This window comes from Blastomyces dermatitidis (genome assembly GCF_000003525.1).
Source record: "Blastomyces dermatitidis ER-3 genomic scaffold supercont1.5, whole genome shotgun sequence".
Taxonomy (NCBI): domain Eukaryota; kingdom Fungi; phylum Ascomycota; class Eurotiomycetes; order Onygenales; family Ajellomycetaceae; genus Blastomyces; species Blastomyces dermatitidis.
The window spans coordinates 4,087,446-4,113,591 of NW_025544778.1; the positions used below are offsets into that span (position 1 = coordinate 4,087,446).

At 49.2% G+C, this 26,146-nt stretch overlaps 11 protein-coding genes across 11 annotated transcripts; 7 read left to right on the forward strand and 4 right to left on the reverse strand.

The window, feature by feature from the left end:
- The first annotated feature begins 207 nt into the window (after positions 1 to 207).
- On the forward strand, positions 208 to 5,266 carry BDCG_05428 (protein SEY1). Its single transcript, XM_045421109.1, has 4 exons — positions 208 to 848; positions 948 to 1,406; positions 1,484 to 3,231; positions 3,319 to 5,266. The coding sequence occupies exons 1-4, from the start codon at positions 751 to 753 to the stop codon at positions 3,639 to 3,641; spliced, it is 2,628 nt and encodes an 875-aa protein (XP_045277063.1). The 5' UTR covers positions 208 to 750; the 3' UTR covers positions 3,642 to 5,266.
- On the reverse strand, positions 2,664 to 5,158 carry BDCG_05429 (GNAT family N-acetyltransferase). Its single transcript, XM_045421110.1, has one exon. It carries the CDS (start codon positions 4,852 to 4,854, stop codon positions 4,123 to 4,125), a length of 732 nt encoding a protein of 243 aa, XP_045277064.1. The 5' UTR covers positions 4,855 to 5,158; the 3' UTR covers positions 2,664 to 4,122.
- A 753-nt stretch (positions 5,267 to 6,019) lies between the features above and the next one.
- On the forward strand, positions 6,020 to 6,624 carry BDCG_05430 (dipeptidyl aminopeptidase; the record flags this gene model as incomplete). Its single annotated transcript, XM_045421111.1, has 2 exons — positions 6,020 to 6,169; positions 6,442 to 6,624. 2 exons carry the CDS (start codon positions 6,020 to 6,022, stop codon positions 6,622 to 6,624), a joined length of 333 nt encoding a protein of 110 aa, XP_045277065.1.
- A 362-nt stretch (positions 6,625 to 6,986) lies between these two features.
- BDCG_05431 (V-type H+-transporting ATPase 54 kDa subunit) lies at positions 6,987 to 9,635 on the reverse strand. Its single transcript, XM_045421112.1, has 3 exons — positions 8,848 to 9,635; positions 8,260 to 8,788; positions 6,987 to 8,173 (listed from the first exon to the last, which is right to left on the reverse strand). Exons 1-3 carry the CDS (start codon positions 9,140 to 9,142, stop codon positions 7,561 to 7,563), a joined length of 1,437 nt encoding a protein of 478 aa, XP_045277066.1. The 5' UTR covers positions 9,143 to 9,635; the 3' UTR covers positions 6,987 to 7,560.
- On the forward strand, positions 9,358 to 12,837 carry BDCG_05432 (M protein repeat protein). Its single transcript, XM_045421113.1, has 3 exons — positions 9,358 to 9,890; positions 9,956 to 11,370; positions 11,431 to 12,837. The coding sequence occupies exons 1-3, from the start codon at positions 9,686 to 9,688 to the stop codon at positions 12,403 to 12,405; spliced, it is 2,595 nt and encodes an 864-aa protein (XP_045277067.1). The 5' UTR covers positions 9,358 to 9,685; the 3' UTR covers positions 12,406 to 12,837.
- Positions 10,383 to 13,998, reverse strand: BDCG_05433 (26S proteasome non-ATPase regulatory subunit 10). Its single transcript, XM_045421114.1, has 6 exons — positions 13,855 to 13,998; positions 13,775 to 13,800; positions 13,529 to 13,657; positions 13,311 to 13,433; positions 12,893 to 13,222; positions 10,383 to 12,797 (listed from the first exon to the last, which is right to left on the reverse strand). Exons 1-6 carry the CDS (start codon positions 13,910 to 13,912, stop codon positions 12,741 to 12,743), a joined length of 723 nt encoding a protein of 240 aa, XP_045277068.1. The 5' UTR covers positions 13,913 to 13,998; the 3' UTR covers positions 10,383 to 12,740.
- A 119-nt stretch (positions 13,999 to 14,117) lies between these two features.
- Positions 14,118 to 17,353, forward strand: BDCG_05434 (pre-mRNA-splicing factor prp46). The gene has a single exon (XM_045421115.1). The coding sequence runs from the start codon at positions 14,372 to 14,374 to the stop codon at positions 15,749 to 15,751; it is 1,380 nt and encodes a 459-aa protein (XP_045277069.1). The 5' UTR covers positions 14,118 to 14,371; the 3' UTR covers positions 15,752 to 17,353.
- Positions 15,827 to 19,659, reverse strand: BDCG_05435 (origin recognition complex subunit 1). The gene is made up of 3 exons (XM_045421116.1): positions 17,891 to 19,659; positions 17,702 to 17,829; positions 15,827 to 17,638 (listed from the first exon to the last, which is right to left on the reverse strand). Exons 1-3 carry the CDS (start codon positions 18,716 to 18,718, stop codon positions 16,117 to 16,119), a joined length of 2,478 nt encoding a protein of 825 aa, XP_045277070.1. The 5' UTR covers positions 18,719 to 19,659; the 3' UTR covers positions 15,827 to 16,116.
- On the forward strand, positions 18,185 to 21,379 carry BDCG_05436 (nucleoporin). Its single transcript, XM_045421117.1, has 4 exons — positions 18,185 to 18,798; positions 18,894 to 19,902; positions 19,966 to 20,621; positions 20,695 to 21,379. Exons 2-4 carry the CDS (start codon positions 19,236 to 19,238, stop codon positions 20,788 to 20,790), a joined length of 1,419 nt encoding a protein of 472 aa, XP_045277071.1. The 5' UTR covers positions 18,185 to 18,798; positions 18,894 to 19,235; the 3' UTR covers positions 20,791 to 21,379.
- Positions 21,380 to 22,402: 1,023 nt separating this feature from the next.
- BDCG_05437 (transcriptional elongation factor Iws1) lies at positions 22,403 to 24,014 on the forward strand (the record flags this gene model as incomplete). Its single annotated transcript, XM_045421118.1, has 4 exons — positions 22,403 to 22,874; positions 22,959 to 23,041; positions 23,137 to 23,615; positions 23,762 to 24,014. The coding sequence occupies 4 exons, from the start codon at positions 22,403 to 22,405 to the stop codon at positions 24,012 to 24,014; spliced, it is 1,287 nt and encodes a 428-aa protein (XP_045277072.1).
- A 1,225-nt stretch (positions 24,015 to 25,239) lies between these two features.
- Positions 25,240 to 26,072, forward strand: BDCG_05438 (mitochondrial hypoxia responsive domain-containing protein; the record flags this gene model as incomplete). Its single annotated transcript, XM_045421119.1, has 2 exons — positions 25,240 to 25,280; positions 25,379 to 26,072. The coding sequence occupies 2 exons, from the start codon at positions 25,240 to 25,242 to the stop codon at positions 26,070 to 26,072; spliced, it is 735 nt and encodes a 244-aa protein (XP_045277073.1).
- Positions 26,073 to 26,146: the final 74 nt, after the last annotated feature.

The window sequence follows — 26,146 nt, forward strand, 5'->3', positions numbered from 1 at the left end:
CAAGATTTATTATTAGTTTTTAATCAACTTAGAGATAGGTAGATACACATAGCAGATATATATATACCTCATTATCCCGTTATCATCGTCGAGTCCTTCCAAAGCACGGCTTTGAATAGTTGGACAGTTGTATGTATGTACCTAGCCAAGCCAGCCCTAGCCTAGGTTAATATTTAACTACGTTATTTATTGAGCGATCCGAGGAACGGAAGAGCCAACTTCCCACGACGGCTTCAAGCGGGCGCTCTTCCAGATCAACTGGACCCCACAATATTCTTATTGCTACTGGTTACTCTATTTACTTTCGTTCTTTCTTGCCATTCTCTTTTTCTAAACCCTCTTGTGCTACGTAACTGGTGGCGCCTTGTCCGCAACCTCTCCCGTCTGCCGGAAAATAGGAGATCAACAGGTGGGTGGGCAACAATAGCGCCACGGGGACGGCAACAACAACAACAACCGGGGATATATATACCTTCAAAACAGGGACACACAAACCCTCCATTGATATATAATTCTATGAGACCTTGTCCATAGGTGCTAGGGAACTGACCTGTTTCGAGACCCCCGTCGATCATATGCCTTGCACGGACGTCTAATTCGCCACGTCGCATACCTCTGCGAAACGTCATTCTTCTTAGGATTGGGAAGAAACAAGAGGAACCAATTCTTACTGCTTGCTTGTCTAGGTCCGGTGGATAAAGGCTTGAAAAGAGATAAATAATCAAAAGTGGGGCCACTTCGCATCAAATAATGGTTGCGAACGGACACTTTGCGAGCAACGGGGAGGGACAGGATTCGGGGAGCTACGAGCATGGAGTGCAGGTTATAGATGAGGACAAGGAATTCAAGTATGCGTTTGCTTTACTACTACTACTCATCTTTGCCCTCTCCGATATTCGAAGTTTTTACTCTTATACTAATTACTACTTCGCTCGCGCGATTGACAGCCCCAATGTATCCAGGTACCTCACTTACGAAAATGTCACCCCGGCCGGCTTCAACTACCACCTCATCTCCGTCTTCGGATCGCAATCGACCGGCAAATCCACGTTGCTGAACCATCTTTTTGGTACCCATTTCAGCGTCATGTCAGAGACCGAGCGACGGCAGACGACCAAGGGGATCTGGCTATCCAAGAACAAACGAGTTGAGTCGAGCAAGGATCGCGACCCCCAAATGAAGATGGCGGACAATATCCTTGTTATGGACGTTGAGGGCACAGATGGTCGAGAGAGAGGTGAAGATCAAGACTTTGAGAGGAAGAGCGCACTGTTTGCCCTAGCCACCAGTGAGGTTCTCATTGTTAATATCTGGGAACACCAGGTTGGCCTGTATCAGGGTGCTAATATGGGGCTACTGAAAACCGTTTTTGAGGTTAATTTGGAATTGTTCTTGAAGGACAACAAGTATGTTGAATGAACCTTTTCTTCATTTTTCATAGAAATTCCTTGGTTGTTGAGACTAACTCCCATGATTGAGACAGGTCAACCCCGCGCTCTCTTCTCTTTTTCGTCATCCGCGACTTTGTAGGAACTACTCCGCTTCAGAACCTACAAAATACGCTCTTGCAGGACCTAAACCGGATATGGAGCTCACTCTCGAAACCTGCAGGATTGGAGAACTCGACAATTAATGATTACTTCGATTTCGCATTTGCTGGACTACCCCACAAGAACTTCCAGCCTGAGAAGTTTGTGGACGAGGTGCAAAAGCTCAGTACTCGCTTCCGCAATGCTCACCGCGACCCTAACAACGTCGACTCCAGGGGAACTGGCTCGATTGAAGGCGGCATATTCCTTCCCGAATACCACCGAAGGATACCTGCAGATGGTTTTGCCGTTTATGCGGAAGGTGTTTGGGATCAAATTGTAAACAACAAGGACCTAGATCTGCCAACTCAACAAGAGCTGCTTGCTCAATTCCGCTGCGATGAAATATCACGCGAAGCCCTAGTTGCATTCGACGAAGCCATCAGTCCTTTCGAATCGAAGCAAGCAGAAGCCGTGCAGGCTGGTAGCCCTCAAGTCTTGGGTGGACTGGGCCCGGTTATGCGGAATGCGCGAATGAACGCCGTGAAGAATTTTGACGCTGAGGCTAGCCGGTACCACAAACGTGTGTATCAAATGAAAAAGTCTGAGTTGGAAGAAAAGATCGACACACGGCTCAAGGCACTTTTCCTTGGCCAACTTAATGCCGCGCATAGGTCCGGGGTACAAGATTTCAGCGAATCTGTCAGTGCCGCTGTGAAGGCGGGCCAGAAGAGAGGTGCGAGTTACGATTTTGCTGAGATAGTAAGTAGGGAAAGGCAGCTAGCGATCGAAAAATTCGAAAAGGAAGCTCGATCTACGCTTGTGGAAGATGCCCCCTGGAGCAATTACCAACAGGAGTTATCGTTATACCAAAAGGACTTGGAAAGAATCAGCGGGCAGCTTCGGAGAGATGAAATGCGGCGATTGGCAACGAGAGTTGAGCGGTGGGTGAGGTCGCGTCTAGGTGAATCGGTCGATTTAGAGTTTAATGCCCTTGGGTCAGGGAGGGGTGGTTCTGGTGCTCCGGAGTTCGGCGACAAGCCCTCAGAGAATACCATCTGGGACAGAGTCTGGACTATTTTTGTGGACACCGTCCTTGATGCTGAAAGGAGATTCACGGAACGAGCGAGCAGCTTTGACGCCAGCCTTGACGAAGTAGATGTTGGCCTATGGAGACTAAGAAGAAAATCCTGGGGAGTCCTACGAGCTAAAATCGAAGAGGAAGTGATGGAGGGCAATCTCCTCTTAAAACTCCGCGAGAACTTCGAAGATAAATTCCGGTACGACGATGCTGGCGTTCCTCGAATTTGGCGCCCGACCGATGACATTGAAAGTGTGTATACACAAGCTAGGGAATCCACACTAACGCTTATCCCCCTCCTTGCCCGCTTCCGGCTTGCAGAGACCAACGCGCCTCCCCCACTGGACAAATGGATCGGACACACGCCGAGCTCAGCAACGCCTGCGGATGAAGAGGACCTAACCCCGATTGGAGGTGTTGATGAAGATGAGGGGAAGAGCCTGGAGGAAGAGATGACTATGATCGGCGAAGCAAAGAAGCAAGACTTAATAGTTCGGTTCAAGAAAACCGCTGATGGCGTGTACGTCGAGGCAAAGAGAAGCGCTATCGGAGGCATCACTCAGGTGCCGCTATACTTTTATGGCTTGCTCCTAGCGCTTGGCTGGAATGAAATCATGGCAGGTAAGCAATCCAGGACATCTCTTTCTAGCATTACGGACCACCTTGAAAACAGAACAAAAAAAACTAATGCATCCGTCCGTTATCCAGTCCTCCGCAACCCTGCATACTTCTTCCTCCTTTTCGTGTGCGCCATTGGCGCGTACGTCACCTATCAGCTGAATCTCTGGGGTCCGATCATCAAAATGACCGAGGCAGCCTCACATCAGGCGCTGGAGGAGGGCAAACGACGACTACGCGACTTCCTCGAAGCTTCAGACACCGGGCGTCAGGCGATGGCGATGTCCGGAGCCAGGAATGCAACGGAAGAGCACGAAATGTCCAACCTGAACCGCAAGTCGGGCGAACGAGGAGGGCAGAAGTATCGAGGTGAAGACGTAGCTGATGATGACGATGTTGATGATGATTTTTAAAAGAAAAGTGGGGCTTCTCTCGCTGTTTTGCATAGCTTTCCTCGGACTCAAACTCTTCAGCTCTGGCTTAAGGGGGACTCCTGTATACAACCTTTTTCATGCATTTTATCCTTTCTAGATGGTGATGCTAGCTAGATGGTCTTTTTACCATCCGCACTGTTTGACTTCGTATTTTGGGGGTTATATCGATGCTTTCCTGAGAGTTTCTTTTTTTTTTCTTTTTTTCTTTTTTTTATGCTCTTCCGTTTGAGCTTTTCTTTCTTTCTTTCTCTCCCGATTCTTGTCTAATTACATCCTTAAACAATTAATACCGCTACAAACATCATCATCGTCATTCGAATAGACAAGAACAGACCACCTCTATCTCGAAAACGGGCGCATTTCTATCGATTGCAATCCATATATAAAGAACCCAGCAAACCCATCTAAACACTAAACACCCAAGCCACCCTCAGCCGAACGAACACCCTGGGGTAAGAATTTACAGCATAATCGCCATCCCCACCGAGTCCGGCGCCGTTTCCACCAAGCCATGCTTAGCATACAACTTCTTCCCTGGCGGATCCGCCAGGAGCGACACCCACACCCCCGGCGTAGCCACCTCTCTAATGCGCTCCATCAGTCTCGCAAAAATGATATCCCCCAGCCCCTTGCGCTGGTGCTCCGTGGCCACGGCCATGTCTACGATGTGGAAATACCAGCCGCCGTCGGCGATGATGCGGCCCATGCCGACTGAGGTGTTTGTGGGCGTGTGGACGATGTGGCAGCCGAACCAGCTGCCGGCGAGGGCGAGGGCGCCTTGCTCGGCTGTTTTGGGCGTTAGATTCGGGGTGCTGCGGAGTTTGACGTAGTCCGGGACGCTGGGGTAGCCGTCGCGGAGTTGGTAGTCGGGGGGTAGAGGGCGGGGCGGAGGGGTTGGCTTGATGGCCGGAGCGGGGTTGGGAGCGGGGGTGGGGGCGGGGGTGGGGGCGGGGGTGGGGGCGGGGCTGGGGTTTGAGAGGTCGGTGTTGGTGGACATTTTGTATGTATTATTGGCGTAAGTTGCGAGTTTTGGGGCAGGATTAGGTTGTATATGGGATGTATATAAATGAGTGTGTATGTATGTTTCTATATCCTGTGTGAGGGATATCTTTATGTTTTGGAAGTGAGACCGAGCCGAGGGAGGAAACCTTATAGTTCCCACCCCTGACAACGGAGAGAAAGGGCCATTCATGGTCTTCCTTCCTCTCTCCCGGACCGTCCTTTTCAAGGTCGCGCGGGCTGCAGCGAGCGAAGGATATGACTTACACAACCTTACATGGAACGGTTTACAAAACCCCCTGATTTCGCGATTTTTGCATATAAACTCAGAACCGCGGCGCTAGACCTGAGAAACGATTTGCGTTAGCGCGATGCAACGTTGTGACTGTTGCTGATAGGGCGAAACAAGCCGAGAATAAATCCAGCTTCAGCCCTTACAAATGGCTGTATCTGAAACCGCGATACGGCGAAACCGTTGGATATCAGAGCTGGCAGACTCCGTGTGTGTTGTTTATTGCTCGAACCCAACCGTGGCAGAAAGGAGGCTTATTTTAGCTCATTTTTAGCGGATAACCTTAAATAAATCAGTCCAGCATGTTCCTTCCGCCAAATTTCCACATTTCTGTAAAGATCCAAACCAGATTACTGCTGGCACTTCATCAGGACAAAGAAATGCCTGTAGCTTCTGGGTGTCTACGACTGCCGTCTTGAAGTTACTGGGCCCAGTGGATGCTTTCCAGACGTTAATAAGTACAGAGTAGAACCTCTGGAATGTGAAAATTATCCCAGTGTTCGCTCTCTAAAGATATACCGGAGGTCCAACACTCGAGATCTGAGTGAAAGATATTGGATTTAGTATGTCATTTGTGGCAAGAGTTTATGAGGATGGACATACCCGAGGTCATTTCCCATCACGCCTGCCTCCACCGGCGTCCACGTCAATGGTCCTACCCACATGGATTACTCCAAGTCATTCGGCAAAACATCAAGACGCACAAATATTTCCCCATAATTCAATTGCAGCGCGGGGGAAAGATAGTGATGCATTGTTCTATTCAAATGGAGTTATAACCTGTTATATCCCGGCCCTCGTTTCCATTCTCCGAGTCCAAATAAACAATCCCATATAGCGCCATGGCTCCATCTACACCAAAAAAGAACTGTGCAGCCCGACGGCTAATTCCCATCCAGGAATGACATCAAATTGGAAATTCACTCGCCGCTCTTCGGCAAGTGTATGACCTTGGCGTCCGCTACATCACAGTAACCCATAACTGTGACAATACATTTAGGACGGCAGCGTCAACTGCTGCCGCTAGTGGCATAGATAAAGGGTTGATCGCGAGTTTGCGCACGAGATGAATCGCATCGGCATGCTAATTGATATGTCGCACGTGTCGTATCAGACGATGGCTGATGTGCTGGCAGAGACCAAAGCGCCTGTCATCTTCTTCCACTCGTCTGCCTATGCCCTCTCAAAGCACCATAGAAATGTGCCGGATTGTCTTGTGTGGTGTGGCTAAGAATGGCGGCGTTGTGATGGACACATTCGTTCCCATGTTTCTGGTTGTCGAGAATCCATCTTCAGCGGATATTCACATGGCTGCTGACCATATTTTCCACGTGGCAGAGGTCGCAGGCTGAGATAATGTTGGAGTGGGCTCCGTTTTTGATGGCACGGGTGATGTTCCCATTGGCTTTGAGGTATGAAAACAAAGCCATCCGCTCCAAAATGTAACTTTTGAATTCATTCTTGCCCGCTCATCTAACTTTCTAACAGGACATATCCGCATATCCACAGCTAGCCAAGGTCCTCCTCAAGCGTGAAGCCACGGATGAACAAGTCCAAGAGTTTGCTGGAGAAAACATCTCTCGAGCCTGGTCTGAGGTAGAGGACTATTCCAAGATATTGAAGTCTGCCATGGAAAAGCCCAATCAGGCGACTTGGCTGGGACGGAAATAGGCACGAGCGGACACGTCCATGCCGTTTACGTTTCATGATAGCAAGGGCAACTGGATCCCTTGGAAGACATACCCGTAAACAGACGAGCCGGTCCAATTGATATCATATACGACTTTTTGCTGAATGCTGGTGAGGAAAATTCAAGAGAATGACGTCTAGAAAAGGGACGATGAGATGATGAAGCAATATGCTTCCGGATTCTCCCTGCTCTCACGTTTGAACGGGACAGCACTGGTCATGCTTTTACTACAATGGCTCAAGGAATGATATAAATTAGCCGTAACCCCTTTTGGGGGGCTTACGTCTTTATACATGAACTAGAAAACTATCTTTGTTGTATGTGGTCGAGCGGTTGTGTATTTTCGGGCTACTGTCACTCCTTTTCTCATGGTCGTTTCAAATGCATATATTGCGTGTATTATTTTTGTACAGTCAAGTGTAGACTGATTATTGGAGTTGTCAAGTCCAGCAGACTTAACAGAGCACGTCTTAGCTATATTTTATCTATCCTACTCAAATGAAAGCCAGGATCCTGAATAAAAACGCTCATACTCATAACATGATATGGCGGGTGTATCTGGGTGACGTACAGAACTCTAATTCAAGAGTGAGTTGAATCCCATATATATGGTGTTAACAGAAAGTAGCGCAGCTGCAACATATAATCGAACAAAGAGTCATAAATTCGCAGCATACATGCGCAAGGTCAAGAAGAAGGAGGAGGGGAAGAGAGAAAAGCCAACCAAGCCACCAGCAACGCTCAAATTACGATTCCACGCTCCACGGTGGACTTGCTTCTAATAAATTCGAGACGAAGAAACGGGGGAAATGGAGCAAAAAGAAAACAGGGTGACTAAATTAAACCAAAAGAGAAAAAGAAAAGAAAAGAAAAGAAAAGTTGAAAAGGAAAGAGAAAGAAACCAGAACCCTCCCATTCTACCCTTCAAATGTATACCGCAACCACTCCCCCACTGCCTTCAAACTCTCCCACCGAACCGTCTCATCCGGATCGGCCATCAACTCCATCACTCTCGCCTTAATTCCTAGCTTCTCCAACTGCTGCCGCCTCTCCGGCACCTCCTTGACTAGACAACCTATATCATTACATGCAATGGCAAGAACCTGCTTATCCGTCTCCCAATCTTTAGACAGGATCTCCGCCAACTTCTTCGGGATCTGGCCGCGGTCTTCGTCGAGGATGCGGCGCGCATTTTCTCGCCAGAATGTTCCATTTCGGTGCGGGGGCGACCAGCGAAGATGGCCAGTCTGCACCTCCACAGCGTATTGGTCGAAGGTTGTTTGCGTTTTGGTATAGTCTTCCAGCATGTCTGTGAGGGCGTTGAGGTCTTCGAGAAGATCTGAATCGGAGAGGTGGCGGCCCCTGAGATTCGTGAGGAGGGCTGGGAGGCGGAGGAAGACGGCCACTGGGAGAAGGTTGGTGCGGTTGGTGGAGAGAATGTTGTATAGTGTTGCTAGGAGGAGGCGGGTGGTTTTTTCCTTGGGTGAAAGGCGAAGTAGGTGAGTGTATAGAGCTAGGATTTCTTGTTCCCTGAATGAAAAGAGGTCTTAGTGAAAACGGTCCATATACACAAAATGTTGTTTGCTTGCTTCTGGGATAAATGGTAGGTTTCGTACGATTCAAGTTCTTGGCCGACCAAGCTTCCTTCGAAGCTCAACTGCCAAATCACGAGAAGGACATGATATAAAAGCTGTAGCCCCACTCCTCCACCGATGCCTGAGTCGAGCGTGCGAATGCTTGATGATCCGACTATTGTGGTTGAGCTATTGTTATCCCTTGAACCTGCAGCTGCGCGCAGAATATCCATTAACGGCTCGACTGTTGCAGCCCGCTGGCTCCAAAATATTTCCCTTGATCGTTTGGTCCTCAACAATGCGGAGTACTGCTGGACACCAATATCTTGTAGTCCCGTATCTTGGCTCATCGTCAACGTGGCGAGGTAGGAATATAGTCGAGGAAGCGCCTCGGAATCGGGTATTGTGGTTTTAGTATTCGATACCAGCGAGGTCGAAACAAGGCTAGTTAAGAAGGATGAGGCGAGTAGAGGGATAGGGTCCTCTGGGTTCGAGGAGTGTTGGAGGAGAGGGAGGTAGTGTCGATAACGATCTGGTTCTTGAATCAGAGAGGATGCTAGAGCGGGTACATCTATGTTCTACGGTTAGCGGAAGATAGATTTATTATTTACAAAATGGAGATATAAGTACCATTGATTAGGTCCGCCGCAAGTACCATGACGTACTGTACTATATCCGTCCGTCGTGATGCGGACTCCAATATACTCTTCCCACTGCTTCCCCCGACAAGTAGTGTTGTATAGGCTTTCAAATCATTTCCCACTGTTTTCTGACGCGGTTCCTTACGCACCTTGTCAACCGCCTTGATGCGCTTGAGCTGGTCCTCCGTGATGTTCCCCGCTCGAACTGCGCCCTCCCAAGGTATAGGCCGGGCGCGGATGTTGTTCTGGAGGGAACTAAGATAGGTAGGCGGATCCAAAGACATCGTCGTTGGCAATTAGGAAACACTGGACGACGTCTTGTAGGTTGGAATACTACAACATGGGAGGAGTCGGCGATACGAAACCCCCAAGGCGGAGTGGTTTCCAGAGCGGAGTTGTTCGTCCTGATGACCGATGATGATAGAGGAATGACTTCCAGCTCAGCTAACGTTAAGAGCTAGCCGCGGCGCTAGGCCTAACCGCGCCAAGATCCGCCAGAGCCCAACTCATCTGGGCTTACGACATCGACTCTCTGTTTTTAGGTATACATAACAATGCCACTCTGGTAGAGCCGGATGTTATTGCTATACGAGCTTTCGGAATGCTTTGATACCCCTGCAAGATTACGAGCTCACATATCTGTTCCCGGGTGTTTGGTGGCTGATCTGCAAGCTCCAGGTGGCCTGCCCGCCTTGTTTCGCATCGTTGGGCAACTCCGCTGAACACGTGCCAGACTGGCCTTAACACACCCTCAGTCAATGACTGTGGTACGGTACGAACGTGCGCCTCGGAGTTAGCTGTGACGCCGGTTCGCGGAGCAATCTGTCATGTCGACAAACACTCAGCCCACGAAGCAATCAAGATGGGGTGGTTTCCTCCAGCAGGCAATTGCAGGAGTCGAATCTAGGCTGGACACGATCCTGGCTGACCAGGACGAGGAAGATGTGGCTAAGGATGCTGATAAGGGCAGCAAACAGCCTGGACAGCCATCGCTGCAGGGTGGAATGTCATTTGCGAAACCTGTCTCGCCTGGTACGCGACTCATGTCCACAGTGCTGTCTCTGCGCTTCATGGAGTCTATCTAACCTGTCCCGCAGCACCTTCTAGGAGCTCATCTAGAGCGAAAGCGAACGACCGTCTTCAAGAGCGCCTGGCACGGGCAATGGCTAAACGAGAAGGCGCCACTGGGAGCCCTGTATCCCCGACAGAAACCCCCTCGCGCGCAACAAGCCCGCTTTCTGGCCTTGATGGTGTTGCTGCGGGGGGAGACACTAGTACTACGAAATCTGATAGTGCGTCAATATCGTCATCTGTGCCTCGATCAAGTCAAGATATCCACCTATCGCCGCGAACTTCAAAAGATATTACCTTGGATATGGACGCGAAGCCTAATGGCCATATTATCCAAGATGACCAAAGAGAAACCAGGCTCCCAGAAGATGGGGCTATCGACTCAGGGGCCCCTGAAGGATCCATCCCTAGAATAGGCGTGACAGAACCAACCGTAGCCTCCGCAGATGGCCATGAAGAGGCAATGACGCAAATGAGGACAGAACATGAAGCATCAGAACTCCGATGGCAAGAAGAACTACATGCATATGTCGAGAGGATAGATGCTTTACAATCAAAATTAAAGTATCTAGCACAGGAGGCTGCGGAGTCCGCTAAACTAGCTGCAGCGTCTGCGGAAGCTGGGAGTCTCGAGAAAAAGCTTCTTGAAAAGGAGGAGCAGATTGCAAACTTAATGGAGGAAGGCCAAAGACTTTCAAAAACCGAACTAGACCACCGGGCAACTATCAAGAAATTACGACAAATTATTGCAGAAAATGCGAAGTCGCAATCTGAGACTAAGAAGAGGCTTGAGAAAGTCGAGAAGGACCTAGAAATTTCAGAGGATCGAGCGAATCGAGCGGAAATCGCAGAGCGCAAGGCCGTAGAAAGACTTAATGCCAAATCCAAGGTCGAAAAACAACTTGAAACAGTGACTGCAGAACGTAACGCATCCAACGCGACTGTAGCGGAACTTAAGACTCAACTAGCAAAAGCTATATCTAAGGCTGAAGCAGCCGAGCGGAAAGCCCAAATTGAGTCTACAGAGGCTGAAAAACGTCGGGTGACTGAACTTATGGATGACCTCTCCAGCGCTAAGATAGAACGAGAGGTTAGCGAGGGAAAGCTTCGAAGGGAGATTAGAGACCTAAAAGAAGGCATTGAGAGGGAGAAAGAACGCTCCCGAACCCTCGAAATTGAACTTCGCGGCGAGCAGTCGGTACTCGAAAGTAAGATGGAAAGCCTACGGTCCCGTGCGGAGGAAGTGTCGTCCAGCGCAACCGGCGAATCGCATGCAAAACTCCTCCGCCAGATTGAAACATTGCAAACCCAGTACGCTGTTGCCAGCGAGAACTGGCATGGAATTGAAGGATCGTTGCTCGCACGCCTGACTACCGTCGAAAAAGAGCGGGATGAATTAGAACGGAGAGAAGGGGACTTGCGGAGGAAAGTCCGTGAAGCGGTATGACTGTACAACTTTTCACGATGAATGAAATGAAACCACTAATCATGATTTCAACAGAGCTTCAAAGCCAAGAAAACCGAAGGCGAACTGGAAAATTCCCGAGAAGTCATTCAGGAAACAGAGAGGAACCTTGAAGCATCAAAGCAGGAAATTCAAAACCTAACCCGCAAACTCGCGAAAACAGAGAATGACTTCCTCATTGCCAAACAGGACCTCGCCAAACAAAAGGAGGCCGCCGAATTAACATTATCACAACGACTTGAAGAGGAAAGGGCGAGATGGCAAGAACTCGCCAGGCCACCGTCATCCTCTTTACTCCAAGAACCCCGAACCGGATCACCGGTCGCCTTCAACCGTAAACCAATGGTCGGCCTCGATCCCACTGGCCCCATGTCTGACCGGGCACCGAGCCATAGATCCTCCTCAATACTCCTAGCCGCCCTCCCCGAACGGTCCACACCACACCGTCAAAGTTCCCTCTCCTCCCTCAACTCTAACCCGCAACAACAACCACCCCGTCTCCCCTCCTCGTCCCCTCATGAACTTTCAATTCCACCAGTCGATCTCACGCAATCCCAAACCTACGACCCTGAAGAATATTTCAACGGCATGGGTAGCCCAGCCACTCCATCCGCCCAAGGGACCCACGCCCACTCCCGCGGCGTCAACGATATCATCTCCGTCTCCACTATCGCGGCAGGGCCCTCCGTGCAGCTCGTCGAGCGCATGAGCACCTCCATACGCCGCTTAGAAAGTGAACGGGCTGCGTTCAAGGACGAGATCGCCCGTCTAACTGCGCAGCGCGATGAAGCACGGCAGGAAGTTGTGGAACTGATGCGTGAGGTAGAGGAGAAGAGAAAAGGGGACCAGCGGATACAGGAGCTAGAAACGACGGTTGAGCAGCTCGATCAGCGATATCAGACTACATTGGAGATGCTGGGAGAGAAGAGTGAGCTGGTAGAGGAGCTGAGGGCGGATATTGCTGATTTGAAGAATATTTATCGGGAGTTGGTGGATAGCACGATGAAATGATGGGAAGGGACAGAGGGGAATAATAGAGCAGTTGTTGTAGGGAGGATGCGATGTGGTGCGGTGGGAATTTGGCGCCTTGTATACTTCCTATGGCTTGATGTCTATGTATATAGAAGGGCGTATTAACTGACAGGCCTGGTGGCCTGATTTGTTGGTTGAATTTTGCGGTTGTGTAGATATATGTCGATCATCCATGTAGAGACTCTTCATGTGGTTTAAATATGAAATTATTAATCATACATTAAATGCCATACATCATAGCATCAGGGTCATCGTAATTTAGAATATAGATAGGGACGCAGCGTTCTATAGAAGTTGAGGCTTTGCGAGCAGTATCAAGGGAATAACTCAATACCTTCCCGCTCTGCAGATTCGAATATATATTTCCGCACCTAGGGTAATAATAAAAACAAGGAAGAGTATCATGTTCAGCATATCATTGAGTTGAAGGATTATAGATCAGAGAAGAAGGGGAAAGAAAACATACCTTGACGTCAGGAGCTAGTTCAATAGCCAACTTATCATTCTTATCTCGTTTATCTACCTCCGCACCAGCCCGCAGTAGCACAAGGGCAGCTTCTCCGTTTCCTTCTGCAATAGCATGATGCAGCGCAGTCGATCCGTCCACATCCGTTGCGTTTAGCGGACTCTTGCCCTCCTGCAATAGCATATTGATAATGGGCACGGATCCAACGGCCGCAGCGCGATGCAGGGCTAGTTGGCCACGGTTATCCTTCACCCTTGCGCTGCATTTGTGCGTTAGGAGTAGACGGACAGTGGACACGTTGACTTTCGAGGTTGCGAAGTGGAGAGCGTTCTGGATTCGATTGGGGGCGGAAGGCGTTTAGTTAGCTGCTAGAACGCTTGAAGAAGAAGAAAATGAAAATAATAAAACCAAAGCTGACTTGACCGCTAGCGCTTTTTATATTGACATCTGCATCTTTCCGTAGCAAGAGTTCAATTATCTGATCTCCTTCGCCGTCTTTCAAGCTTGCGGCGATCATCAGCGGTGTCCATCCTGATGCGTCCTGGTAACAAACTTTTCGGTCAGCCTCCGTTTTCTACATCACTTAGGGAAAGAAGGGCGAAAAGAGCAATTCCATCGCCGAGCAGGGTGACAGACCACTTCATCAGGATCGAACTTTGGCATTCCGACTAGGAGTTCTACAATCGGAAAATGGTTGTATGCTACTGCCCAGTGGATGGGAAGGCGGCCATCGGGGTCTTTGAGGAATGCCAATTTTGGATTCGCCTGGATACATGATCGGGGAACAACATTAGCTATACAACGCTCTTCAGAATGTGCACCAGGGTGGTTTATTGACAGTTGGATTTCACCCTGGTGGAGGGACAGATAGTTAGAGCTCACATTAAGCAACGATTCCGCCGTGGAAACTATCTCTAATCAGTATCCAAGGAGCACTTCAAGAGAAGATAGAACTGACATACTTCGTCCTTCCCGGGCAGCCTCATGTATGGCGTATTTAGTCTTATAATCAGGATCCATGGCGATATGGAGAAATAGACAGAACGTGTATCAAGATATTTACATCAAAATATGTACTGGACATTCATATCAAAGCGATGTTTGTCTGATCAACCGCGGGGGAAGTCAAAAAGAGAGCTGCGGGAGGCTTGGCGTTGGTTAGTCAGAATGTGGTCCAAGCTCAGCCCAGCTTTCCAAAGGTTCAAATCGAAGCAGAAACAGAAAGCATCAATTTAGTAACTTAACCCTCCAACTTCCCGCCATCTTATTATATCTCCTGGCAAATCCTACTCTACCGTTATCTTCACGTCTGCGCATTGCTATTTGTGCTGGTTGTTCTGTGGGAACACTGAAAACCGGTCTTGATCTTGCGGACGCGCAACGCCTCGTCGATATCACCCACGTCCAGTTTCGAAAACCATACCCAGATTCCTCCAAATATCGCGGATATAATCGCGTTCCTAGGTGCTACCAAAGGCTATGGAGATTACTCCAACCCCTCCCGGGCCCGATCAAATTGTGCGAAATTCCGCGAAACGAACCCGTGATCTCTTCGGCTCTGATTATCTGTTACCATCAGGATTCGCCAAAAATGCAGGCGACTCGATTGCTTTGTCATATCGACGAAAAATAGAGTACGATGATGTTCAAACGCTCCCCCCTTTCATTGCGGAAAAGCAGGCGAAGGCTGCGGCGGGTAGAACGAAACGTCTAAAATCGAGGACTGGTGCTGGCACAGCTGGGACTGGGACGGGGCAGGGATCTGACTCTTCAACTGCTCTCGTGAAATCTTCGCCGGTGGCTGGTACACAACAATCTAATGGAGATAATATGCCTACAAGCCTTGTACGGCGGCCAATGGTATCTCAACAGCCAAAGCCAGAGTGGCACGCGCCCTGGAAACTTATGCGGGTGATATCAGGACACTTGGGTTGGGTTCGCAGTTTGGCCGTGGAGCCTAATAATCAATGGTTTGCAAGTGGTGCCGGGGATCGAACAATTAAAATATGGGATTTGGCGACTGGCAGCCTTCGTTTGACCCTTACCGGCCACATTTCTACGGTGAGAGGTCTGGCCGTATCCCCACGACATCCGTACCTTTTCTCTTGCGGTGAGGATAAGATGGTCAAGTGTTGGGATCTCGAAACAAACAAGGTTATCCGACATTACCACGGCCATTTAAGCGGAGTCTACACCCTCGATTTGCATCCCACCCTGGACGTCCTTGTAACAGGAGGACGAGACGCCGCCGCTAGAGTCTGGGACATGCGAACACGAAGCAACGTCCACGTGCTATCCGGGCATAGAACAACTGTCTCAGACCTAAAATGTCAAGAAGCCGATCCACAAGTCATCACCGCCTCCCTCGACTCAACCGTGAGAATGTGGGATCTTGCCGCTGGCAAAACCATGGGTGTCCTAACGCACCATAAGAAGGGCGTTCGCGCATTGGCTGTCCATCCGAAGGAATTCACATTCGCCAGTGCCAGTGCTGGAAGCATTAAACAGTGGAAATGCCCCGAAGGCGCATTTATGCAGAATTTCGAGGGCCATAATGCCATCATCAACAACCTTGCGGTTAACGAGGATAACGTGTTGTTTTCTGGTGGGGACAATGGCTCTATGTCTTTTTGGGACTGGAAAACTGGCCATCGGTTCCAGTCACTGGATACGACAGCTCAACCTGGTTCGTTAGATGCGGAGGCTGGTATTATGGCTGCTACTTTTGACCGGACGGGGCTCCGGTTGCTTTGTGGAGAAGCAGATAAGACTATTAAGATCTGGAAGCCGGATGATGAAGCTACAGAAGAGACACATCCGTTGGATTGGAAGCCGACGCTGGGGAGGCAGAAATATTAATTGTGGGAGTTTTCTCTTGTATTGGGATATATTTTTTCTTTTATTTTTACAAATACTTGTATCCTACAATACCTTCTTGTCATGCATTTTTCTGGCGTTGCGCACTTCTTTCGGATGGTGTTTCGAGGTTCGTTTGGATGATTTATCAGAGGAATATAAGCTTGTTTTCCTAATGCATCATTTACTAGAATAATGTAAACCCGTATGTTAACAAGGTACTTCTACGTGTTTCATCTACTTAAACAGGAGCTCCAACCGTCCGTCTACCCATTCTATACCCGAGCTGTTATCGCTGAACAATATGTATAATAAAATCATGTAACACCCCAAGTATGCTCCTCTACAAAACCTCAAACGAAATATATTCACTGCTCAAAGCCTAACCCCAACATCTTCGCCTCCTCATCCTCCCGAAATGCAGCCCTCACATCCTCACTCGCAATCCTCAACCTGACCTTCCCGCTCCTATCCCCTCCCCCTAACGCATGTCCCAACCCGGAACCGCTCCCCTTAACACTCGACTCCCCTTCCAGCGCCAAAATGCCAGAATTCATCAGCTCCACAGCAGCAAACCGCATCGCGCAAACGTGTGATCTGCGCATGTCGCTTCCCTTCTGCAACAAATACTCCCTCAAGTTGTTGCTGGCGGCACCAGCGACTGCGACTGCTGCGTCAGCGATTCGCTTTGCTTCGTCAAGGATGTCCCCGAAGGTCGATTCAGTTATTCCTGTTCGGCGGATGCGGGCTAGTAGGCCTGCGAGGAATACCTTGCCGGTTAGTGGGAGGCAGCGGAGGGACTGTTGGAGAGGTGTGGAGGTGGCTTCTTGGATGGCTTGTTTGATAGTGGCGATGGTGACACGTGGGAGGGGGTCTGGTTCGGTTTCTGAGATCGGGGGTAGCTTGTTTTGGGCGGGTCCTGCGATACGGTTTCGGCGCGATACACTTTTGCTTGGTGTTGGAGGGAGGGAGCTTGTATCCATGTCATCCATGTCTATGCCATTCGCGTTGGACAGCGTTAGGGCTGATTTCAGCTTGGCCTTTGCTGCAGCTTCACTGGCTTGTTCTGCTATCTCCACCGCTCTGCGGCATATGTCAAGGGCACGTCGTGCGTCTCCACTGACTGCGGCAACTTTACGGCTTGCGAATTGAACGGCGTCTGGGTCAACGATGTTCCCCGGCACGTTACTGAGGCGAGACCCAATAATTTCCATTAACTCCTGGTGCTTATAACCGGAAAATGTGATTCGAGTCAAGCCTAGACGACTTGATATTTTGTTGCTCAGCGTTCTTTCGGGCAGGTCCATCGTGTTGGCGACAGCTAACACAATCAAATGGGAATATCGCAATGCCGGCCAATTGAAAAAATTATACATAACCGATTGGTTTTTAGTAACAAGCTGGTCTAGTTCGTCCATCAAGACAACGCATGGTACTCGACGAGGGGATGGGTGAGAAAACTCCCTTTCCAGAAGATCAAGTGCATGAGATGGTGACACTCGATCACCCTTCAGAGCCTCCCAGAGCAATGAATAGGACTGGTGCGGGTCTGTAACCTTCATGCCGTTAATCTCAACAAAGACAAAATCGTCTAATTCTTCTGCGAGCACGGATGCATTAAGCTGAGCTATAACTTCTCGAACAGTTGCAGTTTTTCCAGTGCCTGGAGGCCCAGATATATAAATGCATGTTCCAGTGCCGTCAGTGATAGCGAGACGCAAACAATCGTAGACGGTGTTGAATTCGCTATCCCGACACGGAAGGGAAGCTGGCACACTTGAAACATGTAGAAGGTTGCGGGCTTGTCGATATGGAGACGATGTAAAATGAGATGGAGAGAGGATTCGAGTTCCTAACGGGGTAAATTCCACAGGCTTCTTAACTACAATCCTGTCGGGGTTTTAGTATGTTGCATAGATAGGTATTCATTTGAATGATGGATGGATATCATACCTCCTATGGGTCGGAGTGGTGAGAACCTTTTGGCGTCGTCGGGATTGTGGCGTCCCTGCCACTGAGGACGTTTTGTGCCTCTTCCGCGGTGTAGTCGGCGCGATGCCGGGTTCCTTGACATCCGCATACTTTGCACAAATTCCATTAGTCTCAGGTTAGACGTAAAAGGGAAATTGATTGGCCACCAACCTCGTCATCTATTACTTGTCGCTTGCGAGATCGTTTCAGCCCAGCTTTAATAAAATCGATGAGCTCAAACATGCCCTGTTCGGTCCCGTCGAAGACCTCTTCCCATATAAATTCTTCAGTATATTTTCCTTGGAGCTGATTGACGCCTCTTCGGCAAATGATACACTTGTTGTACTCTGCCAATTCTGCTTTCCCTTTAGGGGGGATGCCATTCGGGTACCGCTTCTCGAATGCGGCTTTCGATAGAACAGTCGCTTTTCCATTCATCGACGTCAAGGGGTTGACGTTAAAATCCATAGTTATGTATTGTTCATTAGGCAAAGCGTCTTCCCGCTTCTTGTTTTTCGTTGACAGAAATTCATCTGGGGATGCAAACCACATGATATTGGCGCTTTTTACAAGCTCCCCACTACCATCTTCGTCTTCGTCGTCGTCGTCTTCTTCTTCTAAAAACTCGCAGATAATACCTGCCCAATCCTTTCCGGGCTCGGGCGAATTTAGTAGTACAGCCTGCCCCAGTCTGCACTCAAACGAGCCCGTCCTTGCCCCTATGATTTTCTTCGTAAGAGCTTTTCTCCGTGAACGTTGTGAAGTTTTGCGCTTTGTAGGTGTCACACAATCAAGCTCATCACCAGAACCGTTTAATCGGGAGTCTTCAGTAGAAGGTGGATCTGTTTCATATATCCATTCCCATGGATGGTCCTCATATCCAAGCTCATCGTCTGAATCTTCTCGGTAGATGCCGCCTTTTGTTAGCCATTGTTTCGCGCGTTCCTCTGCTCGATTTGGTTTCTTTTTTCGTGTTTCCGATTTTCCAATGGGAGCCATATTTGCTGCTAAACACTCCTTGACAGTTCATATGAGTATCTCTAAGGTGTTTTGCTCACGCACTACAGAATGTTCAACAGGTGTGTCGTTTGGAGCTTGCCCTTTTCGCGACGCGTCTATGGCGCCTCTTATTGGCTAGAGCGCTTAGCTGCTAATATGCCCATTCGTGGTTTAGCGTCGCCAGGAACCAATCGTCACGTGCTGCGACTCAACCCAGCTCGAGAAAAACAATCAACAAGCTTGCAACAACGCTTCAACTCGAATCTGCTCTCTTCCGGCGACAGCAGGGATTGGGGACGTGGTATTGACCGTGTCTATTGCCGAACCCATCAGGGTTAACGCACCGTCCCTTGCTGGTATATAATATAGATCGCGGTACCGAATTTTGCCAACAGGTACCCCCCAAGCGGCCTGATGCGACGTCGCTGAAATTTCTCTCGTGCTCGCTCAACCCGCGTGGGTCTTCCCCCGACTAGCTGAGCAATAGCTGCTGTGCTTCGTCTTATCTTGAATCATTATGTCACTCTTTGGACAGCAAACATCTCAACAGCCCCAGTCCACCACGGGGCTGTTTGGGTCAAGCAGCCAGCCCCAACAGACGGGAAGTTTATTCGGAGCGCAACAAGCAAACCAGCAGAAACCTCAGGGAAACCTTTTTGGCTCTCTCGGCCAACCGCAGCAGCAACCACAGCAGCAGACTGGTAGCCTCTTTGGCGCAAGCACCCAGCAGCAGCAGCAGCAACAAACAGGGGGGTTGTTTGGCAGTACCCAGCAACAAAACCAACAGAAACCAGGCGGGTTATTCTCCGGACTTGGCTCTAGTACTCAAACGCAGCCGCAACAAGGAGGTAATTTGTTCGCCGGACTTGGGTCTACTTCTGCTACGCAACAACCTCAGCAAACCGGCAGCCTTTTCGGGACTTCGACTACCCAACAACAGCAGCCTCAGCAGCAGCAACAAGGCGGTGGTATGTTTTCGGCATTCGGTCAGAGCGCCCAGCAGCAACAGCAGCCTCAGGCACAGCAGGGCGGCGGACTCTTTGCTGGCCTGGGAGCAAATACTCAACCGCAACAACCGTTTGGAGCTACACTCGGCGCTGGACAGCAACAACAACAGCCACAGCTCGGGCAATCTCAACAAACAGCGCCGACGTTATGGACGCCGGGGCAAGGGATGACTGGTGGTAAGTAGTGATACCCATCTTGACCGAAAGTGTTAAGCCGTGAATCTGACACTTTTATCATAGTTCACCGTACGGTACCAATGCAAATGAGCATCGTTACCGATAAGTGGCAGCCCACTAGTCGAAACTCCCCGTTTCGCGCTCACCTATACAACAATGTAGGCGAAGACAATGCGCCCTTTTTCCAACCTGGTCCGAATGACGATGAAGCAAAATGGGAGGATGCACTGCGGAAAAGACCAGGTCCGGCTTACGTCCCTGTGCTCGTACAAGGATTTTGGGAGCTTGGAAAACGGGCGCAGCGACAAAGGGATTTCCTTGCGATGATGCAATCCCGCCTACATGAGATTAATAACGCTCTCACCGAACTCCTCTCGCGACACGACTTGAAAATTTCGGTTAAGCTCGCAGCCTGCAGACGAAGGCATGTCGTCCTCAGTCAGAGATGTCTTGCCCTTGCGGCAAAAACACAAATACTGAGGAATCGTGGGTATGCCATGGATGAGACCGAGGAGGAGTTGCAAAAGAAGCTTAGCCAACTAGAACGCTCCGTTTTTGACCCCTCCCTAAATGGCCGCACGGAGGAGATCTGGGCCAGAATGCTGGCAATCCGGGAACAATCGAAGCGCCTACAACTGGAAGTGGAAAGAACTGGACAAGAAGCTAACCAACAAGCCGATGATGAATTAGATGAGACTGCTCTAAAAACTGCCAAGAAGGTATGCTCCGGCCAAAAAGTTTTTGATATTTTTTTCGATACTTTCAGGTCCCTTTTGCTAACGAGTTGGCTAGATTCTGGACAACTACGCGTCACAAATCCAGCATCTAAATAAGGAACTTGCTGCTGCGCAGAAGGATTTTGAAACAATACATGGATCCTCAACATGAATACTGCTCCCTGTGATTAAGCGCTCGTTGGTTTTCGTTTTTTGTTCTTCGCCCATTTAATATTAATGTGGAATTGAGCGAAATAAAATATTTTTCTCTCTTTCTCTTTTTATCTTATCATCTTTCTAGTCGGGGACATCACAAATGGCGTTACCGGAGCGGACATACTGGTAGTAGTGGTTTCATCCAAGCATGAAAAGGGCAAGATACAATACTTGTTGATGTATTGTTCGTTTTAGATCCAACCATCTAATTAACCCTTTGCCCAGATAATTATCGTACAGTATTCAACGCGGACATACAGTACACAGGCGTCCAATATATCCAAGGCCACCCAACCAATTCCCTGCCGCCCCATAGCAATGTGTGAACTGAACACCCCGTATGGATCATTTAGATATCAGAAAATGCATTCCCACCACTGGCGTCATTCGAATTTGCTTTATTTAATCCAATATTACCCTGCGGGTTTGATAGATCCCATATGAAATGCAAATATTTGTAGTCCCTCGAGAATTATGTATCATAGTTCCCTCCCAAAAAGACAGCCAAAGGTATTATAAATACTCCGCCACATAGCTTAAAAAAGGCTCTTGACAAAACTAATCGCGAAGGGTGCTATGTAGAAAAAATCAAGGAACGAGTAAGCATGGTCTTCTTCAATTTTTGCTGTTTTTTTCTTTCGGCAGAGCTCGGGAATGGAATGGGAGGGTAAGGTTCAACATACAGAGATAAAGGGCAATGCTGCTTGCAATGACTGTCTTCACGGTTTGGCATGCCTCCTTCTCTCCGGCCTATATATATTTCTCGTCTGTTAGTTAGTCGTTCTATTCCTAGCTTGCGGCATCCCGCGTATTTATATATCTTGCCAACACTCTGCGACGTTGAAACATCGAGTAGGGGATCGAGAATCGAAAGGGACAGTAGTGAGGAAGGATAACAAAACGGACCTTGATCTCGGCCTCAGAGAGCTGCGGGGGCCCTGTATGTCACGACATTTTGTTAATGAGGTTAACTGGGCAAAAGGTGATGAAGAAAATAATGACCGATCCGGCGAACGTACCTGGAGCAAACATGATTTAGGAGGTGAGGTTGTGATAGGGAGGCTCGAGAAGGCCTATGGGGAAAATGAAATGGTAGTAATTGAATTGAAAGGAGAGCTTTAAAATAATATAGCGGGTGTTGCAATGATGTTCAATATATATATGTATGTCCTGAATCAAGGTCACGATTATTTTTTATTTCAAGATGACGCACGGGCCACCTGCAATCTCGCCCAAGCCGCATCCATCGAACTCTCCCTCGCCGGAACCTCCAAACCCGCCACCGGCACAAGAGCCAGTATTCACACTTCAACGCCCCAAGCCTTTCCCTTGAAATTACAGTGTATATTTGCATCTCACCAAGTTTCTCTCCTTCTCTCCTATATCTCTTGCGCAAAACCAGGTTTGCCCTTTCGCTAGCCGCTCCATTTAGATTTCCCTCACTCGGCAGACTATTCCCTCCGAAGATAACTTGAGACGCGCCTTTCTTTCAACAGTGGATACGAAAAGAAGACAAAAAGAACAAAGTCAATCACTATAGAAGCCTCCTTTGCAGGGAGCTGCCAACCATGTCTGCCTCGCCGGAACCACCTGCTCCTGCTCCCGAATCCCCTCTGGTGGACAAAGAGGACGACAGCCCGCAAAACAACACCGCCAACGCTAGCATCGCAGACGTGGACCTTTCCGACGATGAATCTCTCCTTTCTGACGTCGACGACGCGCAGTTCGAAGACTTCGACGCAGCAAATGTCTCCATTGACGAACGTCCCGCCATCGCCATAGACGAGGAGAACCTAAAGCTCATTGGACGACATAAGCGCGCCCGCAACGAGGAAGAGGAAGAGGAGCGGAAAAGGAGGAAGAATAAAGAGGGGCGTCGGGAGAAGAAGAGCCGCCGGAGGCAAGAGAGTGATGACGTGTTTAGTGGTAGGGAGGAGATTGATGGGAAGCGGGTGAGGAAGCGGAGAGAAGGGGGTGAGAAGAGGAGTAGTAGGAAGGTTGTGGAGGAGGTTAATGAGGAGGAGTTAGATCCTGCTACACGTATGTCCTCTTGCCTGAATCTACGGTTTTACGGTTTTACGGTTTTATTTTTTTGTTACTTACAGGGCGGGAATTGTTTTATAGGTCGTCGACGGGCGCTTGATCGTATGATGGATGAGCAGCTTAAGAAGCCTACGAAACGCCGAGCTCGTAAGGCAGATGGCATTGTATGTGAAGAAGACCTTTTGACTGACTGGGGAGCTGAAGTTGAAGATGGCGAGAGAAATGGGAAAACAAGCGCTAATCGAAATTTTGTTTATAGGATCTTGCCGACCTAGCCGATGCGGAGATTGAAGATGTTCGAAGACGTATGACAGATGCTGCGAGACTGGACAGCATAGCGCGGAAAGAGAACCGGCCCGCGATGCACAAATTGAAGATGCTCCCGGAAGTTGTTTCGCTCCTAAATCGCAACCAGTATATCACCAGTCTAGTTGACCCGGAAATCAACCTTTTAGAAGCTGTCAAATTCTTCCTGGAGCCATTGGACGACGGCTCCCTGCCGGCATATAATATTCAGCGTGACCTCCTTGACGCACTGGGCAGACTCCCCATCAACAAGGAGACGCTCATCGCGAGTGGCATTGGCAGGGTCATAGTATTTTACACCAAGAGCAAGCGGCCTGAGATTGGAATTAAGCGACAGGCGGAACGACTTCTCGCAGAATGGACTCGTCCCATTTTGCAGCGCAGTGATGATTATTCGAAGAGAGTCTACGAGGAAGCCGATTTTGATCCTAGGTACGTCTTGTCTATTCCTTTATTCGCATCTCGGTCCTCCCGATATTGTGTCCCATATTGTGTGTGATAAAGCAAAAAGAAAAAGAAAAGGTCCATCTCGACCACCTGTATCTTGTTAACATTCATCTCACTCCCTCCTACCATAGTCAACTCGCTTCTCGCAACCAGGGTGTATCAGCCCAAGCCACAGCTGCGGAGGCTCGTGCACGAGAGCTTCTGCCCCCTCGCCTCGCCAATCGTGCGCGTGTCGAAGCTGGACATACGTCGTATACCATCGTACCGCGTTCAACCACAGTTCAGGAAAGCAGATTTGCGCGTCCCTTGGGCTCAAGTGGTGAGGATCGTTTTCGACGGATGAAGGCACGACAGGCGGCGGCAACGAAGGCGTCGAAGAGGTAAACGGGGCTTTAATAAATAAATAAAAAAAAAAGGAAAGAAAAAAGAAAAACTAAGCCAGCCATCCCATCCCCCTGTCCTGCTATTGTTCCAGGCGAGGCGGCGGTTTGGGGCCGCTAGCTAAGTGGTACATACATACCCTTTGACCCTTCGGTGAGAGGGAAACGAATATTCCATCAAAACCAAGACTTATTTTGTTGTCTTCGTGCTACGAACGATACCAAACTTGTTTTATTTTCCCCAGCGCTGATTTTTTATTTTATTTTATATTTTCCCCCCTTCGACTTCATTTTCCGTAGAGTCAGGGCTGCGTTTTGGAAGAAGGGAGGGAGGGATATATCATTTTCTGATGTATGTAATGTATGTAATGTACATGTACATGTACATGTACAGTACTCCGTACAATTTTGCTTTCCTATGTATTTCTGGTCGGAACTAGATAAATACACGGGGGGTGGGTGGCGCATAAACCCTCCAGCAAGACCAACAGTGACCATCTGTCCGCCTCTGATTCGCATATCAGGAGAGATCATATACTACTACTACGTACTACTGTGCGTACGCAGTATATGATGATGTTGTTCGCCCCTTCCAAGGTTGCCTTCTTGGGCTGGGGCCCAGGTCACGGGGCCGCCACCTGACCAAGTTGTCGCCGGCTATGGAAACCGCGGAGAAGCCGGAGATGCAAGCCGGCAATGGCGCCGGTACCTGCCCGCCGCAGGAGTTCCCGCAGCAGCAGAAGTCACGCTCGCATTGTGACAGTATATTATTATTATTATTCAAACCCCGAGCAAGCAAGGATTGTCCAACCAAGCGACGCGATGATTCCAAATTATTGGGCCTTACATAATCACCCGCGATCCCTGCTTTCTCCGTCACTTTCGATTTTGCTGGTGAAGCTTTTTTTTTTTTTTTCCATTCCGGGAACAGTTCTTGATATTAATTAATTGTTAGCTGGCTGACTAACGTTACGACGTACTAACTAGTTAGTTAAACGAGCAACTTCTTATATTTACATCATCCGTCCCCGAACTTGGAACCTTCGCCGCCCGCAAACCCCCCCTTCCCCCCAATTTCTAGACAACACCACACACACCCCATACTACCATCCTACATATATCTTCGATATCAATACTGATAAACTCTCTTTCCTTTCTCGAGAGATCAGTTATACAAACAACATCCTCCGCCTTTATACCATCACCACCCCCATCACAAGTTCGCTATCATGAAGATCCTCACGAAGGAAGAAGAAGATGCTCATTACAGGTATGCAAAAACCCAATCCTCCTACAATAACTAGAAACCAAATGAAGGGAGGAAAGCAAGTAAAACACATAAAATAACGATCATGCAAACTTCTCCAGGGCTGTCCTCCGTGGAGGAACAGTCGGTACAGTCGTTGGTCTCGTAGGAGGCACCGCCGCCCTCCTAGCCGCCTCCAAGCGCGTCCCAACCATCAAAAACCTCACGCTTCCCATGAAAGCCTTCCTCGTCACCTCCTCCGGCACATTCTTGGGCATCATCGTCGCCGACCACAGCTCCCGCTCCTTCGAAGCCTCCCAACACCACGAACATGCCTTCCTCGGCGAGCGCGAGGCCCGTCTCCGCAAGGAAGAGCTGGCCACCATGTCTACCACAGACCGCATGTGGGAATTCATCCGCAAGGAGAAATATAAGATTATGACCGTGTCGTGGGCAGCGAGTATGATTGCCGCCTGGGCCATGGTGAGCCGGAACACGGCCCTGACCAAGGGCCAGAAGATCGTGCAGGCCCGTGTGTATGCCCAGGGCCTGACCTTGGCGGTCATGTGTGGCACGGCAGCGATGGAGATTAGTGATCAGCGGAGGGGCAAGGGCTTGCTGGATAAGATGAAGGAGAAGCAGGCGCAGACGAAGCAGGCGAAGCAGAATGAGCGGTATCAGGGCGAGGAGCTGTGGAAGGATATGGTTGAGGCGGAGGAGGAGAGGTTGAGGAGAAGGATGAAAAAAAAAAGAAAAACCAAAACCATAAAGGCGGGGGGGCTTGTAGTGGGCCCTGGTATGAGATCAAAAGTCTAAGGTTTTTTTCCCCGCTTACTTTTGAGAAGAAAAAAATATCATAACATGGGGGGGGGGGGGGGGGGGGCGGACGT

Coding starts and splice junctions, on each gene's coding strand:
- BDCG_05428 (XM_045421109.1), top strand. CDS start 751: ATGGTTGCGAACGGACACTTTGCGAGCAACGGGGAGGGACAGGATTCG. Junction 849..947: donor GATGAGGACAAGGAATTCAA/GTATGCGTTTGC, acceptor CGCGATTGACAG/CCCCAATGTATCCAGGTACC. Junction 1,407..1,483: donor TTGTTCTTGAAGGACAACAA/GTATGTTGAATG, acceptor TGATTGAGACAG/GTCAACCCCGCGCTCTCTTC.
- BDCG_05429 (XM_045421110.1), bottom strand. CDS start 4,854: ATGAATGGCCCTTTCTCTCCGTTGTCAGGGGTGGGAACTATAAGGTTT.
- BDCG_05431 (XM_045421112.1), bottom strand. CDS start 9,142: ATGTCTTTGGATCCGCCTACCTATCTTAGTTCCCTCCAGAACAACATC. Junction 8,789..8,847: donor TGCGGCGGACCTAATCAATG/GTACTTATATCT, acceptor CGTAGAACATAG/ATGTACCCGCTCTAGCATCC. Junction 8,174..8,259: donor GTCGGCCAAGAACTTGAATC/GTACGAAACCTA, acceptor CTTTTCATTCAG/GGAACAAGAAATCCTAGCTC.
- BDCG_05432 (XM_045421113.1), top strand. CDS start 9,686: ATGTCGACAAACACTCAGCCCACGAAGCAATCAAGATGGGGTGGTTTC. Junction 9,891..9,955: donor TGCGAAACCTGTCTCGCCTG/GTACGCGACTCA, acceptor CCTGTCCCGCAG/CACCTTCTAGGAGCTCATCT. Junction 11,371..11,430: donor GGAGGAAAGTCCGTGAAGCG/GTATGACTGTAC, acceptor TGATTTCAACAG/AGCTTCAAAGCCAAGAAAAC.
- BDCG_05433 (XM_045421114.1), bottom strand. CDS start 13,912: ATGGATCCTGATTATAAGACTAAATACGCCATACATGAGGCTGCCCGG. Junction 13,658..13,774: donor CGGCGGAATCGTTGCTTAAT/GTGAGCTCTAAC, acceptor TCATGTATCCAG/GCGAATCCAAAATTGGCATT. Junction 13,434..13,528: donor AGTTCGATCCTGATGAAGTG/GTCTGTCACCCT, acceptor GTTTGTTACCAG/GACGCATCAGGATGGACACC.
- BDCG_05434 (XM_045421115.1), top strand. CDS start 14,372: ATGGAGATTACTCCAACCCCTCCCGGGCCCGATCAAATTGTGCGAAAT.
- BDCG_05435 (XM_045421116.1), bottom strand. CDS start 18,718: ATGGCTCCCATTGGAAAATCGGAAACACGAAAAAAGAAACCAAATCGA. Junction 17,830..17,890: donor GACAAGTAATAGATGACGAG/GTTGGTGGCCAA, acceptor ATTTGTGCAAAG/TATGCGGATGTCAAGGAACC. Junction 17,639..17,701: donor ACCACTCCGACCCATAGGAG/GTATGATATCCA, acceptor AAACCCCGACAG/GATTGTAGTTAAGAAGCCTG.
- BDCG_05436 (XM_045421117.1), top strand. CDS start 19,236: ATGTCACTCTTTGGACAGCAAACATCTCAACAGCCCCAGTCCACCACG. Junction 19,903..19,965: donor GGGGCAAGGGATGACTGGTG/GTAAGTAGTGAT, acceptor CTTTTATCATAG/TTCACCGTACGGTACCAATG. Junction 20,622..20,694: donor CTCTAAAAACTGCCAAGAAG/GTATGCTCCGGC, acceptor CGAGTTGGCTAG/ATTCTGGACAACTACGCGTC.